At 41.0% G+C, this 18,417-nt stretch overlaps 1 protein-coding gene across 1 annotated transcript; it reads left to right on the plus strand.

The window, feature by feature from the left end:
* Positions 1 to 7,609: 7,609 nt before the first annotated feature.
* spata13 (spermatogenesis associated 13) lies at positions 7,610 to 16,354 on the plus strand (the record flags this gene model as incomplete). The annotated part of the gene is made up of 12 exons (XM_079259934.1): positions 7,610 to 8,563; positions 10,450 to 10,899; positions 12,088 to 12,232; positions 12,405 to 12,550; positions 12,793 to 12,972; positions 13,550 to 13,729; positions 14,010 to 14,189; positions 14,306 to 14,538; positions 15,264 to 15,393; positions 15,508 to 15,883; positions 16,007 to 16,081; positions 16,161 to 16,354. 12 exons carry the CDS (start codon positions 7,610 to 7,612, stop codon positions 16,352 to 16,354), a joined length of 3,243 nt encoding a protein of 1,080 aa, XP_079116060.1.
* Between the last annotated feature and the right edge of the window lie 2,063 nt (positions 16,355 to 18,417).

The raw sequence follows: 18,417 nt of genomic DNA on the forward strand, positions 1-18,417 counted from the left end.
ATAGCTAATTTAATCAATTTAATGAAACTTAGGATGTTACTGAGGTATTTTAGGGCTAAATTTAGAACACAATGCCTTCAAATATAGTTTGAGATGAAGGTCTTGGCTTTTTTAACTGGGCAAAAACCTGATGCATATGGCACAAAATCATTTTTAATAGAAAATATAGATTGTTGCGAAGTATTCAGCAAGTGGTACTTATCTAAAAATCACTGAAAGTGTTTATTGAGGACAAATGCACTTCTGAAAACAGTATATTACACAAATACATTCAATAGTATCCACATATGGCAGTAATATTGTTCCTTAAGGTAATGACAAGGAAAGCAAAGTTAATAAAGGTTTCCAATATTTGAATCCAGGGGGGAATTTTTTGTTTGTAATTCTTACTTCATAATATGAAAGGTTATGTTGTTTTTTATGATTAATGAATGTAAATCATTTATTAAATATTCTGGTTTTGCAGGACTGGTTTATATATATATATAGATATATATATATGTATATATAAAGTACCATTAAATCTGTATATTTCTTTTTTTTTTTTTTTTTTAAATATTGTGGGAATTTTAAACTTGCACAATAAAGCAAGGGACTTTTGGAGTTTACTTTGGAAGATTAATTTCTTTTCTTGTGTGTAATGCAGTGAGTATCCCCATGTTTATGTCAGATGCCTTAAGTTATTTTAACCTCGTGGATGGGAGTGTGCAAAGGTCACGCATGCATTTTGTTTTTCATCTTTCTTGCTTTTTGTCAAACAATAAAGAACATTTAAAAGGCAGTCCTGCTTTGGTATGCGGGGATGGGCACTGAAATACCCGTGACATAAAATCTCTTGGCGTGATTCAGTAACATGACATGAGGAAGACAACGCAGCACCAACTGGATGGCCCAGTCCGCTTTGACACGCAAAAAGAAAGGCGCAGCATTTTGTTTTCTATTTGTTCCTCACTTAGTGGCCGTGTGGGTGGGCGTGGTTTATTATTAAGGTCCAAATTTAGCCAATCCCTATTGGCTATTAGCTGAACGGGTCACGCAGTGGTCAGCCAGTAACCTCATTCATAGCCTCATTACGCCCCGCCCCTTTCAAACGCTGCAACAAGTGCATTGATGATGCTCGCCAGCTCAGACCTCCTAAGAAAGACCTCTTGTAAGTGGTTTCCTCAGCGAAGTAATGAGAAGTTATTGGGTAACGCTGGAATATATCATATGATTCACTGTTTATTTTGCACTCACTTGCCCACCAACGAGTTTTGCCGGTTCGCAAAAGTGAAATCAGAAACCGCAGAGCTTACTCTCCTACAGAAGAAGTTTATCAGTGAGCTCGTCAGCTAGCGTAAGTTGCTAACTCAAGAAGTCAGCCAGCCATTTGTCTCAGTATGTTGCGGGGTAACTTGTGAGCAGAAGCAGTGCACTTGTCGGGCTTTTTCTTTTTTCTTTTTATTTTTTGTGCCCGACATGTTTTTTGCGACAGGACGAAAAGGGGGCAGAAAGCCGCTGGAAGACAGACTTCCTCACCATGGATAAATAACAGCTGCTGTGTTGGTGTGAGAAGAAAGGTGAGGAGGAGGAGAACATCTGCGACTATGAGCAGGGTGAGTTTACCTGTTTCTGTTAACTGACTTTTTGATACATCTCACATGGACGACTTGTGTGTGATTAAAATTCATGAATGGAAATGATTTACATTTGCAGTGATTTCCCCTCTGAAGTGTGTTGCTGAAATGCGACCTGAAAGGAGGAGGGGGGTGTTTGTGGTGCATTACAACGGTGGTTGTTATAGTGATGTGGGAGATGCCAGGCTGTGCAGGGAGTTAGTGAAGGAGGGGTTTAGGGCCAACAACTACAAAGAGCTCAACGGCCCAAGAAAGTAATTAATGCAGAAAGAAATAAGCACCGAGTCCTTTATGAGCTTAGGAAGCTACTAAATTTAATCCCCTCTCATAGGTCTGCTCTCAGCTTCCCCTAGCAGTTTCTAACTCAACTAAACAAGTAAAAGTTTACATGTGTCAATGTAAACTTTGGCGTCGTGTTGGAACAGTGCACAGTGCTTCCTGTTGCTCCATTAATGTGATTTTTTTTATTCTCGGTCAGAACAGCCACAGTACAATTGCACACTAGGCTGTTTCACTTACGGCACATAAGTAGTTTGGTATCAGGTGACACAAGGTACAATATCTTGACCTTTTTATAGTTTACAGTGGCAACTTCCTCTAAAGAAACATCTTGTTTTCAGTCTTTGAAAGTTGATGGAGCATCCTTTCAGGTGTCGTGGCACCGCTGTCAGGTTACACTGTTGGCTGATGACAACGAGGCTCAGTGGTGTTTTGTCCTCGCAAAGCCTCGAACATTGTGTGGTATTACATTTCTGGTTGTCTGTCTGTATGACAGTCCTCTGCAGATCAGGTGAATATGTGGCTGCTTGTGTGACAGTGGAGGCACTCCCTGGTTTGGCTTCTACCTGTAATTCCCACGCTCTATAGAAAAGAGGTGTGGTGTCATCCATGCAGCTTCTTCCTGCCTGATCAAAAATGAGGAACCAGGTTAAGGCCAAAAATTAGACTTTGAACAGGAAACTTATCTGGTGTGCACATCTGTTCAAGATATGGTTCATTTCAAGATCATCTCTGAGTTTTTAAACCAGTATTAAGAGAAAAACTGTGGATTACTGGGTTTCTAATAATGCAGGCCTTTAAAATCATCATAAGAAAGTGACTTGTAAATGTTAGTTTTCACTGCTCAGCTATTTTCTTTTAACTCCACAAAGGGCACACAGGCCAAGCTACCCCCTGCAGTCAAGTCCTGGTGTCCAGTTTACATGCTTTGGGTATTTCTCAGTCAGTGCCAAATAGCCAAGTGATCTTCCTGATTAGGCTATAATGTGTAGATGAAACCAGTTCTGAACACGGACTGGTAAAGCTCCACTAATCAGATTATTGCTTGAATAGTGGGAGAATAGGCTATGCAGACTCCCACTTGCGCACGCTGTTCTCTCATATGGAAGATTTCCTTCAGAATCAACTTGCTGCCACTTTTCATCTCCAAGTGGAGACAGCCTTAAAGGTGGGCTAACAAGCATCAGCACTAAGTGACTTTATTATTCGTTCCTATCAGCACTCACTATTGTCAAGTATTGCTTAATCCTGCAAGATGTTTATGCAACTGCAGATGTGAACTTGTGCACTTGAAAGACAAACAGTGAAAGTTTTCTCTTGTACTCAGCATACTGTATGTGCAGGTTAAGTTTCAGAAAAAGCTGGTTATGCACACTAGTTTTAACGTGTCAGCCATTCTGTTGTTTAAAACACTTTTCTGTGTTGTTTTTTGACATCTTAGCCTGGACTTAGTGTCTTTCCCAGAGCTTTCATTTGAAGTCAGACTTAATCGAGAATGATAAAATGACAGCTTACAGAGGAATGGTCTTGCTTCAGGCTGGTTTGTCTGTCTTAAAAGTAAGCCAGGAATCAAAATGGTCAGTCTCACTTGGCTTTCTCTTTATACCCTCTGTCTGGTTATTTGTTTCATTTAGTGGTGGTTCCATGTTGTCTTAATGAGTTTTACCCAAGCTTCAAGCGGGACATATCCTTGCAGAAGTTAACCCAGTTTACAGAGGGTCCCTTCGTATATAAGTCCTTTCATCACTACCTGTTTGAGTAGCCTGGCCAAATAGGAAGGGAGTCTGTTATTTAGATGCTTTCCTCCGTTATCTGTGAACACATACACATGCAATGCTGTGCTGTCACTGTGTGAAACAATGCCCTGACTAATTGTTGCATAATGTGTGTTTTGGACTGCATCGTTGCTTTTAATTGTCGAGTGTGTGTTTACGTATCTGGCTGTGTATTCCCCCTTGTCTAATCGGAGGCTGGCTCCAGCTGGCTGGGGAGGGGGGGGACAGGACTCCTCCCTGAGCTCTTAATTAACTCTGGACCAGGGCCTCCAGTGTGCCGCTCCCATCGACAGATTAGCAAGAGGAAGCTGGCGCGAAGCAGTGATCCAGGCATGAGGGAAACATAGGAAAGCTGTAAAAGTTATGACCACTCACAGACTTTAGGAAGTGATATTAACACGTAAGTAATGTTTGTATGGAAGTTATAATGAGACATGGATTACTTGTGAAATTTCATTGACAGATTATAAAGAACATTTATTGATACCTTGCATTAATTCTAGTATTAGTGAAAGATTGTGTGTTGGAAGACTTGTTCATTATTATGCCTGTCTTTAGGAAGTTTTGGATTTATAATTTGCTGATATTTCTCAATGAAATGATTGATTGTTTGATGTGTTAGTAACAGCAGCACAAGCTCATTTTAGCTGATAAGTTGTTTACTGTTTATTGAAACTCTCACTGGATAAAAGAAAAGCAGAACTTTAAAATAGATTTCAAGTGAAAATAAGATTATTTTTCTGTTAATCAACCACTTTCATGAATACATGATGCATTTTAACATACATTTGAATTAAAAAAATTACTTTATCTAACTATGGAGCTTTTAGAGTTTAATGTTGTGTTTTTCTTACATACAGTTAGTGTTGTGAACCGACTTAACATCAGTGCGAGGTAAAGTCATGGAATCGGATGGACATACTGTAGAGTTATTTCAATGTGAAGCATCATTATGTGAAATGTGACCACCTATGCCACCTTTGCTTGTACTAACACTGCCAGGAATTAGTAGGTGTCAGCTAGTGTGTGTTAGATGGATACTACTGTATGGTGAAAAACTGAAGGCAATGCGGGATGGGACACTTGGTGGAACAGATCATGTCACGAAATTCAAAACAAGGACAAGCAACCTGAGATGTAAATATTCTTCCCCAATCTGAGGTTATCTTTCTGCTTGAGAAGTAAGGAATTATTGATCCTGTGTTTTTTTCCAGTTGCTACTCAACATGATTCTTTCACTACTGTGGAGGAGAAAGCACAAGAAGACAATTCAGCATAGTTTTGAAAGCAGCGCATTGTTCCTGAAGGGTGTTTAGTGTCTGTCAGCAGCGGTGCTTGGCAGCGGTGGCTCTGTGTTTACATAAGCGTTCAGTGGGATGAAGCAAGCAGGCTGAAGTGACAACAGATTCCACAGAAAGGTTGATTGAGAAAGCTCATCTGCTGCTGAACATGCATGGGAAAGCATGGGCACGTTCCAGCAACCTGCTACTTGCTTCATGTGCAATCTGGAAAAAACTGAGGCAGATCTTGTCTACTCAGTTATTTCCACGAAAAAGTCTGAAGAAAGTTCCCACTAATTCCTGTGCAGTTTGTCACCATAGATGCATTTGCACATTCCATTACTAAAGCGGTAAATCGTCATCTGCAGAAGGAGGTTTTCCCCACACGCGCATATTTTGTGCTGACAGATCTGCTGACATCTGCACACAGCCTTGTACACAATCATCATCTCTTAGTTTGGCTCTGACTAGGATTCAAACATCTATGAATTTATCTCTCCATTGTTTCCTTGTGAAGCTAATACCTGATGTTTACTTTGAGCAAACTGAAAACAAACCTGTAAATGTGCATTCTTTCACAGTCCCCCTCCCTTAAAAAAATATGAACAGATCCATGGAATTAGAGGCAGATTCATTGGCTGCTATTTTGGTTTTTCATGGGTCAGTTGCAGACTACATTTCTACAACCTGTACAGTCCACATAGTGACACTGCATAATGTCACAAATTTTAGCTCCTGACATGAATACCTTAGAACCCACATGCACCCACTCCATGCATGAATTGGCATGCATGTTAATGCATGGTTTTCATGCTGTCATGTCAGTGTGGACTTTGTACCATCTTGATTATGTGATTTTTTTTTTTTCTTCAAGTTGATCTAAGTCACATAGACACTTTGACCTGAGAGCTAGAATCAGAATTTCTTAATGAGGAAGACTGACTGTATTTTCCTCAAAGTGGTTTTCTTTCTATGTGTGCAAAACACCATTTGTCACAACTTTAATCACAACAAAATGCTTTTGCAGACTTTAAACTTCTTTTAATGTAAATGTATAAACTCTTCCAACTGTTTTCCTGCCAACAAACCATTGTAATAAATAGTTTGTTTCTCATGTCAATGTTGACTCTTGTAAATAGGTGTGGGTATGATATTAAACCACAATTAAACCTTTTATGGATTTACCCTACAGTATTCAAATTATAAAAATGTCTTGTCTTTAGCTTTCCTGTGACAGGAACTTGAGAGACTCGTAAAAGAATTTTAGTGAAGTAAAACTGTTGACAAATAAAGAAAGAAATACATATATAGTTGTGTTAGTCAGTGGCCAATTGATTAGAGATTATGGTCTGTAATTAGTTGAAAAGTGTCATTGATTTGAAGACCACACAACTATCCTTGCTGTCGCTTCATCCTCTGTGCAACCTGGAGAAAAATGGCCAATTTATTGCATTAATCACAATGGATTAGCAAGTTTCATTGCTTAGTCATGCTAACAAAGCTGCACTTCAAAGCCTTAGCTGCATTAGCCACTGCCCTGAGTCACAGACTCATAAAGCTGAGGGGAGAACCCCCCCCCCCCCCCCCCCCCCCCCCCCCCCCCTCATCCCAGCATGGGCCTCAGCTCTCCTTGGATGTTGAAATACAGTACCAAGGACAAATGTAGTGTTCTTGGCAAAACATCCTCATCCTCTGGATCCTGTGTGCACTCTGGGATACTTGTCTTTCTGTTTGTATGTGTCTCTCACAGTCATCTGGCCATTACTCACTTCTTACGTGCTAACACAAAGAACACTGTTTTATGCACACAACAATTCATTTTTATGCTGCCATGCAGTGAAGCATAGTGTTCTTAGCAATAACTTCGTCTTTTACTTAAAAAGTCATATTTCAAGAAAAAGTCCTCACTTCATATCGTCTGATCTGCTTTTGTTTGATCGGCAATTTTTTTCATTGTGGTCTGAGATTTTTCATTATTCTGTAATGCAACATGTAAAGGTCAAACTTGTTTTTGTTTGTTTTTTTTCTGCTTTTTTTGCAGGCAGAACAAAAGGACAGGGTCTTGTCCACAAGCGAAGACCCTCTCTTGTGCCTCCACGGCTCAAAAGCAGATCCTCTCATCCGCAGCCGACCCCTCAGTGATATATATCCATTTCAGAGCCACGCTGAGAGAAGTACAGTCCCATATCTGCTATCTGGATGCGGTGCCCAGGTACAGCCGATGACTGCTGGTCCCTGCTCTGATGAGAGCAGATTAAACGGCATCAACTCCTCCGCTTGGTCCAGCACTGTTATAGGTCAAAATGAAGGAAAGCCTTACTCTTCGAGAATAATGAGGCTTTTTTCTAACTCAAGGAAGGGGCCTGTGTCACCTCACAGTCCTGCCACTGACAGTCCAACTTCAAGCAACAATAGTGACAGCAGCACACAGCCTTGGACAGGACTTTCAGGGTTTGGTGTTGTGGACTCCTTTAAAAAGCTGCGATCATCTGTGTTACAAGGAATTCAAAGTAAAGGGGCAGCAAGTCATGATTGTGACCATGCCCCTGTACCTAATCAAGAAATGACTAACAGCTCAACTTTTTTCAGAACTGACCCATGTCTAGCTGATGCAGCAAAGCATTGGAAGACCGGAGGACATAATGCATCTAACGGAAATATGACAGGTGAAATGTTTGTTGCAATCGGCCAGTACAGCTCAGATATAGAGGACTATGACGACGATGAAACTGATGTTGATGGTCTGACTCGCCACTCTCAGTTCTCTAGAAGTATCAGAAGAGCGTACGGAGCAGGGCGCATCTCTTTATTTGATGTGACCAATGGGAGACAAGCAAAAATAAATACAAATCTAGCTGCAAATACCACACAGAAACCAACTGAGACATCAAAGACTGATTTCCAAACAGAGAATCTGAATGAAAGAACAAATGTGAAAGCTGTTAGCAGACTGAGCAGAAGTGCGGAGAACCTTCATATATTTAAGGCACCTTTTAGACGTAAAAGCCCATCCCCAGTTCCTCCATCACCACACAAAGAATCCCAGGAGACAGTTTTATCAAATGGGACACCAGACATCCAAAGGACTTCCAGCTCTTCTTCAATGGACCTCCATGGCCGCACCGGTAGCTGCAGTAGGGGTCCTGTGAAAGCTAAAGGACCAATGCTGAAGCTAGTTGGTAGTATGACTGATCTAACTGTCCGGCACAGACAAAGTCCCTCTCCCAGTCCCACCTCGTCATCTCCCATGTCACCCTTAAGCCGCCTCCACGATGACTATTCTCGCCGTGTGCCTTGTCTAAAAACCAATGAGCGACAGCGCCGACCATCGTCCGTCCACATCATATCTGTTGAACATACTCCACTGATTCATCAGCAGCCTGAAAATAACAAAAGCTCACAGCTGCATCAGGTTGTCATTGGCCCTGATTTCTTGGAGCCTCCAGAGACAACAGATCTGATTTCATCTGGTGTCTCTGCTCAGTGTGAGCTGCCGGCTGCTGCCACAACAAGCAACTATAAAGAGATGGTTGAATGCTTTTCATTCCCACCCAGCCAAGGAGAGTCTTCACAACACCGAGAAGAGACTGAAGGAAAATCACCATCAAATGAGGTGAGCAAACAAACTGATAAATTATGCAGTAAAATGGGTGTGAAATGAAGTAGTTCAACTTTCATGGCACCATATTGGTCTCTTTGTATCTCCATGCTCACTAACACAAAAGATACTAGAAGACGAAATCATAAGATGTCTTCATGCCAGTGGCCTATTTAATGACTTAACTCCACACTCCCTATCGATTCACCTCTTTTTCCATACTTTGTAATGTGAATGTAGGATTTTGTATGTGTTTTTGTTTTTAGCAATTAGTTAAAATATGTATGCAATGCTTTAGTTTTAGATATTAATGTTGCACCAAGTCTGAATAGGTGAAGTGTTCACAACAGAAGCATCTTTTCTCTTTACAGAGATGTATGGGATTAGATGTTGACATAAATAGATAAATATTAAGAGTTGGCACCGTTTCATTTTTAAAAGAAGAGGGAAGAACTGAAAGATGGAGGCAAATGTAAAAATCTTATCATCTACAAGTACGATGATTAATGAGCTCCTCATGTTTAAGGCCTTGACCCTTGTCTTGGGAACTGAAGCACCACTCCTCTCTTGTGATCTTTGAATCCAGCATGATTCTCATGTAAATTGATATATTCTCATTGCTGTGCTTCATATACCTTTATACTGGGGGTGGGGGCGTTTCCCAAGTGACAAGCTCCATCCTCAAGTTACTTTTTAAAAGCCTGACAAAAACATGTCCATGTTTTTAAGTGTCCTTGGTTAAGAGACTGAGCCCCACATATACACCAATAAGCTCATTAGTGTGACTGGAGAGGGAAATAAAGGTGCTTAAAAAATAAAATGGGAAGCATTTCTGAATTAGAAACACATGTAAAGTGTTCTGTAGATTATAGACAAAGTTAAAAATGCACAATATAAATATGGACCAGATGTTTAAAAAAAAAAAAAAAAAAAAGGGTATCTGTAAGAAGTCCATAGTCCTCTTGTGCATCAGATAAATAATGCCGTGGGCCTAATATTGATTGGCCATCCTGTTCCTGTCCGTTGTGCTTGATTCCTGTCATCTGCTGCAGCAGTCACATGTTGTGCTACCAGGCACTCTGAAGAAGCAGAGAGTTAATGATTACGCCTTGTTTATGATTAGTGGACCTTGCGCAAAACTGCTCCATAGTCCTGTTCCTGTGGGAGGGCTGGAGGTTATGGCTGAGTGTGGCCCTCGCTTCTCCCCCTTTCATTTCCATGCAGCTCCATAGACCAAAGTCCAGCACCATGAACTCCAAGCCCGGGACAGCTGACAGCACCACCATGTAGACAGGACTATAAATGCAAAACTTTAGAAAATACGTTTTTGATCTAAGAATTGGATTTTTTTTTCTCACATGATGAATTGGAAAATCAGATTTTATTTAAGAATTCAAGGAGTCTTTACTGGCCTCTAAAACATTCAGAGGACTTGGTCGTGAAGACCAGAAGCCAGTCAATGTTTGCATGTGTTTCACAATGGTCCTAGTACACTGTGTGCCTTTCCAGTGTATATGCCGGGGTCCGGAACCAGATCGAGAAAAGCAAGAGGTGAGGTTTGTCCGGTAACTTCCATGTGAGTTACCATTAGCCAGTATTTGGCTGTTAGGTATGTGATGCCTGTTGACATACAAACCAAATGATAGTACTTAACTTGTTTGTGCTTAACAAGGAAGTTTATTTTGCTTAAAAATGTCATTAAGATTATTTTATGTTATATGAACTTACGCTTTATGTTCTTTCTGGACATACGACGAGACAGTTTCCTCTGGGTTAAGCTTTCATAACATTCAGTACCATTTTCCTTCTTGACAGATTAACCCTCAAACATTTTGGGAGTTAATCTGACCCTGTAAAACACAGAAAGTCAATGAAACCACCTTCATATTTCCTCTCACCAGGTGACTTCACACCTACAAGGACGAGAAGCCCTTCTCCAATCAGAAGACGTTTCTCCATCAACTGGCAGTACATCTCCTGTCTCGCCAACATGCCTCTCAGACTCATCCACATCACCAGCATCTCCAGCAGATGGAGCGACGCCTTCCACAGAAACACCCTCCGTCAAACCCAGACAAAGAAGTGGGCGCCCGAGACCTCGTCCTATCTCTGATTATGCACAGCTTGTTTCTAGAAAGCACTGCATCCCCGAGGAAGCAGCAGAGCTTCATAAGGAGGAAAGGACAGCAGATGCGCTGCAGCATGCAGACTGCAGTGGGAACCATGATGGAGACAGTCCTGAGAACCAAAGCAGGAATGGGGACGTTCAGAGGCAGCGTCCAATTTCAGTGATCGGAGCTGTGGATCTGTTTCCTGCAGATGCAGAGCTGAAGGAGGACCGACTTCCGTCTGTAAGCTTTTACTCACAACTTTCTATTTAAAAACCTTTGATGGGGTTTATCTTTATAAGCTGAACATTTGGTAAAATTGTTTGATTTTATACCTGTAGAGTTGAGGGTGCGGGTTAGAGTTTCACTGGCATAATATTACAAGTAAACTGACATTTTATCATGTTAGAGTGCAATTTATGTGTTCAGATTATACAGATACTTCTCTTTGATAAAATTGTTTTGCATATTTGTTCAGTCATAGATAGAGTACAAACCAAACTCTGGCTTTAAAGATGGCCTTATTTGTTTGCATGTTTTGGAATCATGCAAGTTTCCTGAGAGGATCGGATGGGGGGAGATGATTTTTTTTTCATTGGTTGAATTGTGCAGCTTGGCAGCTGGATGATCACATTCACATCTAGGGAGAATTTAGTGACAAAATAACCTAGTGTGCATGTCTTTGGACTGTGGGAGAAAGCCGAAGTACGCGAGGAGAACATCCAAACTCAGCACAAAAACATTACCGTTCAAACCCCTCCCCAGCTGATGCTCGAACCAGTGATGTTATTGCTGTGAAACCATGGTGCTAGTACCACACCACTGTACAGCCTTCATAATTATGTGTAATTATTAAAAAAAAAAAAAAAAAAAAGTTGTATATGTGTATCAATTTACAATAAATATATACACTGGTATGCCCAGGTCTTACCTAAAAGTCACTGGGATAAGCTCCAGCCCTCCCACAACTCTGCATTGCAATTAGCAGGTATAAAAGATGGATGAATTAAAAAATATATATATATACACACACACACACTTTTTGATTACTTCCAGTGCTAAAGCAGACCAGGTTTTTATTTGGAGTAATAAAACATGTAAATAATGGACACTTTTCAAACTAAAAGACAACACATGGGAGCATCTCCATATTTAAAATGAAGACTTTAAATATTAATTGCAACATCTTATTTTCAGTTCGGATGTGAGCCCGTTGCCCCATTTCTTTATCATTTTCTGTCATATCACCTATAAGTACTCTAAAAATAGAAACGAGGTCTTCGTCAGTGATCCCGCTCAAGGAGGCTGGTGTTATTTGTCAGGAGGCTGTAAACCCTGATTTTGTGTTGACCTGATTCGGTATGTTTGTTGTGAGAACCAGAGAAAGTGACCTCTTCCTAAATCGCAGGACTTTTCTTATCATTCATGCAGCCTTTGTCACGACCACCAGTCCCCTCCCACCAAGTACCCCCCTATAGAGGAGTGTCTGCCAGGTTTCGTCCTTCTGTCCTCTCCCAGAGCACCCCTATTGGACTGGACCGTGTGGGGCGACGCAGACTCCACAGGGTGCTCAGTGGTGAGAACTGATCTTATTTACTTGTGACAAATGAAAGCATGTGGGAAAACTTGGGTAAAGGAATGTCAATAAGTGTGTTGGAGGGAAAATATCGCTACAGAATCAGGTGTGGGTGTTCTGTGTGTGTAGCTTGTTTTCCGTGCAGTTTCATAATCTCTGCTACGTGTTGCAGATGGCGTCTCTAAGTGCTCAGCCACACTTGATGACAGCGTGAGTGAGGAGGAGGAGGAGGAAGAGGAGGAGGGAGGGAGCTTTGATGAACTCACTGATGTCACACCCTACCTGCAGCTGGGGGTGGAGCTCTCTCTGCTCAACGAGGTGAGGCTGTGGAGGAAACCCGCTACATTCCCCATCAAGATACCTTCATGTAACTTGTTCTCATACCCCATGAGCTGACACGTGAACATGTTTTGTGCTCGTTTCCAAGATGTTTGGCCACAGTTCGGCAAAGCGGACAACTTCTGCAATGTCTGCATGTCTGGACGTAATCCTGCATGTTAGACATGGTCTTATCCGCCATGTAATTGTATGTTTATCTTATCTGTGCGTGCTCTTGTCAGTGGATAAGCTCTGGCCACACAGTGTATGCCGAGGCTCTCTGGGACCATGTGACCATGGAGGAGCAAGAGCTGGCCTTCAAGGCTGGAGATGTTATCCGTGTCCTGGATACCTCACATAAGGACTGGTGGTGGGGCAGAGGAGGGGACAAGGAGGCCTGGTTTCCCTCCAGCTTTGTGAGGGTAAGTGGACTTTTTGACCTGAGTGTCTGACACATGTTTGCTCTGCAGCAGCAGAGAAAAGACTGGTAAACCAGCTTAGCTCCAAACAAACCTCAGCAGCGCTCTTTATAATGTGTAGAATGGGCTCAAACCTCTGAAATCCAGCTGGTTTCTGTGGTGACTATAAGTGATTGACAGTTGAGTCTTAAATAGTCAGCTGCGGTAACCATGGTGATGTGATTTGATTGGCAGATGGGCATCTGCTGTGTAATTGCTTGTTGCTGAATCAATGTTGATGAACAGGACTGGTTAAGCTTGTACATGCTGTTTCCATAGTGATGTGAAGTAGAGTCTTTGTTGTTTAAGTAGTTTTTGTTCTTCCTGAAGTAATTAAGTTAGTTTGCACATGAAATTAAGTTTTTATTTTATTTTAATTTTATTTAAAAATTGTGTTAAAGACCATAGTTGTATCTTTAATTTTTTTTAACATATTTATTTTTAGATTTTTGTTTAATTTTGATTAATTTGGAAATGATTTGAAATGAAAATGAATGTACTAATTCGTGAATATTACTGAAGAAGTCCTCCTGTGTTTCAGGTGCGTGTGAATCAGGAGGATTCGAGTGCTGAAAGTGTTGAAAGTGTTGCAGACCAGGAAGGTCCAGCTCTTAGTGACACACACAGCACTCAGCACCGACAGCAGATGAGAACCAATGTAGTACAGGAGATCATGAACACTGAACGCATTTACATCAAACACTTAAAGGACATCTGTGAGGTATTGGCTTCAGTCTGAATGAACTATATCACTCTGATGCTGCTAATACTTTTTCATGTTTATATCGTTTTGTGGTGATTGATATCTCTTAAGCAGGCATAGATTCTAGTAAATATTAAATATTTCTTTCTTTTCTAACTTTGTTTTCCAAAAATTCCATAAAAAGTATGTATTCCCAAAAGGTTGACAAACACCTGGATAGCAGCAGCAGCTGTTGGTCAGTCTTGAAACTGTAAACATGTTTTCAGTCTGTGATGTTCTGCCTCGGTATATGTTTCAGGGTTATATCCGTCAGTGTCGGAAACACCCCGACATGTTCACAGAACTGCAGTTGAAGACGATCTTCAGCAACATAGAGGACATCTACAGATTTCAAAGGCAGTTCCTCCGAGACCTGGAGAAGAAGTACAACAAAGAACAACCACATCTCAGTGAGATAGGCTCCTGCTTTCTCCTGCAGGTTGGGACATTGCTTTATATTTTTTTCATTCATCTATGTCTCACATATTTGGCTAATTCTAGAAGTATCTTGACTGACTGACTGAGCAATGAAAGACTGCTTTGCTTTCTCTTCAGGGCGATGGCTTTTCTATCTACTCGGAGTACTGTAACACACACCCCGCGGCCTGTGCTGAGCTGCAGCGTCTCATGAAGATGGGGAAATACAAACATTTCTTTGAGGCCTGCCGCCTCCTCCAACAGATGATTGACATTTCTATAGCAGGTTTCTTACTTACACCTGTCCAGAAGATATGTAAATACCCGTTGCAGCTGGGAGAACTGCTCAAGTACACACCCAAAGACCACAGGTAACTTTTATTATCCCTATTTACACCTCATGCCAAACTTCCAAAATACAAAAGAAAATGTATGCGTTATACATGACGATTAGCTGCAAATATAGAAAAATTATTTCTGAAGATATACTTTGGTGTGTTTGATGCCTGTTGTCACAAATTGGCTACCAACTGCTTCTGCTCCAAAGTTTTTTTAAATTTTTTATTTATTTATGATTTGTTTGGAACTTCTTAAAAACTCAGTTCCATTGTTTTGTTAATCCTTTTTGTTTTTTTCTGTATTTATTTAGTTTTTATATAACTTAAATAGATTAAGATGTGAGGGGGTTAAAGGCACCATTTGACCTTGGTTCCTCCTCCTCTGCAGTGTAAGCAAAGCGGGGGCTGCCTGTAGAACATAGCAGTATATAAGAAATAAAAAAAGTATTCAGTAATTGTTTTATAATTGTGTTCAAAAGTCCAAATGAACATGTCCACACACACAACCTTGTAAGCAGTGTGCAACGTACATAAAACACCAAGCATGAAGCACAAATGTTTCATCTTAAAATGGGAAAGAAAAACATAACTATAATGTAAGCTGAAAACTGTAAACTTGTTTTTATAGACTTTACACCCACACTGTCACTGGTGGGGGTGTCTCTGCAGTGTGTGTCATTAGAAGTGGTTGTGAAGGATGGCGAACATGTAGGGGTTTATTTATGTTGCCTTTTAATTAATGAAATGCTGCCTTACAGTGACCAAAGTGGTGTAAGTAAAGCATATCAGGCCATGAAGAATGTGGCCAGTTTGATAAATGAGAGGAAAAGACGACTGGAGAGTATCGACACCATCGCTCACTGGCAGGTTGCCATTTTACACTGGGAGGTGAGAATGACTTGTTTTGGGATTACTATCAAGTATATTTAGCCAACCCTATGACAAGGATGTGGATTCCTGTTGTGTGAATGTTTTGACTGTGTCTTTATAACCACAATGAAGGGGCCGGACGTGCTGGAGCGCAGCTCGGAGCTGATCCACTCCGGTGAGCTGACTCGAGTTATACGGCAAGGCAAAATGCAGCAGCGCAGCTTCTTCCTGTTCGATCATCAGCTGGTCTACTGCAAAAAAGACGTCCTGCGGAGAGACCTGCTCCACTACCGCGGACGGATGGATATGGACCAGACGGAGGTAGTGGACGTGCCTGATGGGCGGGACCTAGACCTGGGCCTGACCCTGAGGAACGCTCTGCGCCTACGCCACGCCTCCACTTTGGAGTTTGTGTGTGTTCTGTGCTGCAAGAAGGCCCAAGACAAGCAGAGGTGGCTACAAGCCTTTGCCAAGGAGAGACACAGAGTCAAGGAAGACCAAGAGATGGGTAAGCAACTTAGAATACAAACATCATTGTGGAATTTTGCCAAAAGACAAAGAAGAAAAAGAGAGATAGTTGGGTAGCTGTAAATAATTTGACCTGATGGTAAATTAGCCATGTTTGTTGCAGGAATAGACATCAGTGAGGAGCAAAGAAAACAGGCCATTGTTAATGCCAGAAGACCCAAACATGGGAAGATCAAAGGTAAGGAAAATATTTACCATTTCATTTCCGTATTATACAGTCACTAATTTCATTTTGTTTTGGTTTTCCACCTTTTTAGCTATTGGTTACACTGGTTCTGTCCCACCACATCATCAAAACCTCCACCAAAATCTTCCACCACTTCAACAGCGTCACATAACCATTCCCACCAGTGTGCCTCAGCAGCAGGTCTTTTCACTGGCCGAACCCCCAAAACGAAAGCCGTACCATCTGTTGTACAGTATCACCCGCAACGCCTTTTTCAGGAAATGAGGCTTTGCCCTCCCCCGTCTCTCTGCATGTTCAGAGAGCATGCCCAAACTGTCCCGGAGTCTCAAAGAACACTTTCATTTGTCACCTGTTTGTGAATGTGCTGTTAAGTTTTGTTTTGTGCCTCCATTTGTTTTTCATAATGTCTTGTTTTTGTTGCGTGTTCAAACTCAGTGCCTACACTTTGGAATGGGCATGACAAAAGTGTTAAAATACTGACTTTGTCCGTTTATCAGTTTGTTAAAGATGCTGCTTATCCAAATGTCACTCACTTTTTGTTATATATATAATTCCAGCTTCTTTTTTTTTGTTTTTAATTATGACTGTGACAACAATGTATATTCTGCTTTTACATTGACAAATAAGGTTTTTAGGTTGTTTCACAAAGGCTGGACCCTTTTTTGCTGTGAGTCCATCAGCTCTGAGCACAGAATGGCCAGAGGTTAAATTACACCTTCACATAACATGTTTAACACTGTAAATAAAACTCTTGTACAAACACTTCTTATGATGATGTTGTCACTTTGAAATAGTTTATACCTCCTTGTACTTACCAGTCTGTTTGTGTCTCTTGTGCCAGCCAACAGGTCTGTTACTGGTAAATATCACTTAGTGGGGATTTGATTAAAGCTAATGATGGTGGATAATGAATGAAACCTTAGCCATAAGACTGGAGTGAGCTCTCTTTCTCCACTGCTCATCTGTGCTGTAGGATCTGGTTTCAGACACCTGTTGACCGAGTATCCAGAGTGCTGTGTGGTTTTGCATCATCTGTATGCTGCTTCCCATATAAGTTAGTTTTTGTGGTAAAGTGGTGGGAAATGGATCTGGAATATCAAACATAGGAATTGGACGATAATGGCTTGATGGGATACCTTTGTCATGGGAGCAAAGTGTGAGGAGACAAAACAGACAAGTGGAGAGAATGGTGGTACTGAACAGGACATCGCCAGCGTAAGTTTCACCTGTCTCAGAAAATATTTGAACATTAGCACTTTTTTTTATGTTTTAAGCTTTTTAACAAAACATTTATTTTTCAGTTTTGTTGAACATTTGCTCTGAAAGTGCAGAATCTCCATCGTATCGAGGCTGAAGGAAACCCATGATCACTGGTCAGATCACTTTAAAAGAAGTAAATACTAAAATAGAATAGTAGGCGAGTAATGTCTGTTGTCAGGAACCCACTAGCATCAGCAGAGTGGAATTTGCTCTTCGCTTGTGTAACTCTCCAGCAGCTGTCTGCTGTTGATGGGTTCTTCTGTTTCTAGTTTTGTCTCCGTAAGAGAAATCCAGCTTAATTGATTCAATGTCAGGTCATCAGCTCAGTTAATATGGAATATTATACATTCAACCATTCTATTACTTGAACTTTTCACTCGACAAATAATGCTAGTTTGTCTCAACTCGAAGTGTTATCCAGTCACTTTTGCTTCATTTGCCTGTTATCTGAGCAGACTGCGTGCTTCCACTGCATGCTTCAGCTCTCAGCTGATTGTGTTTTTGATTACATCATCAATAAACACAAGTGACATGTTACCATCTCACTCCCTCAACATATTTCCCAGATGCTGTCAGATGCTTTGACTGGCTTTTCAGTCCTCTATTTTTTTCTTCATTCTAGTGCAGGGTGATCTTACGTTTTAGCCATTCAAAGAATACACTTCCAAACCTGATTTGTCATAAAAAATCTTTAAAAAAAAAAAAAAAAAAAAAAGTCTAATCGAACTTCCCCAAATCCTGGATGGTGTTGGCTGGACATTACAAAGATGTAATCCCCTGCCACTGCTGTCTTCTGTGAGTGTGCAGACCTCATGTAAATGCTGCACCCTTTTTGCCTGAGAATGAACCAAACTGTTGACTGGGCCTCTCCTTATCCTCCTGCTATCTCTGATGATGCTTTTATTTTTGCAGCTCATGATGTTTCACTTTTACTGAGTGCTGCTTAGACTGCATGTTGTAGGTTCACAGTTACAGCTTCCAAGTGCAAATACTTTTAATAAATGAACTACAGATGTTTTTCATGCAGAACTGCACTGCCAAAAATGCCTTGTTAAATAACTATGCTA

This window comes from Telmatherina bonti (genome assembly GCF_933228915.1).
Source record: "Telmatherina bonti genome assembly, chromosome: 20".
Classification (NCBI taxonomy): Eukaryota; Metazoa; Chordata; class Actinopteri; order Atheriniformes; family Telmatherinidae; genus Telmatherina; species Telmatherina bonti.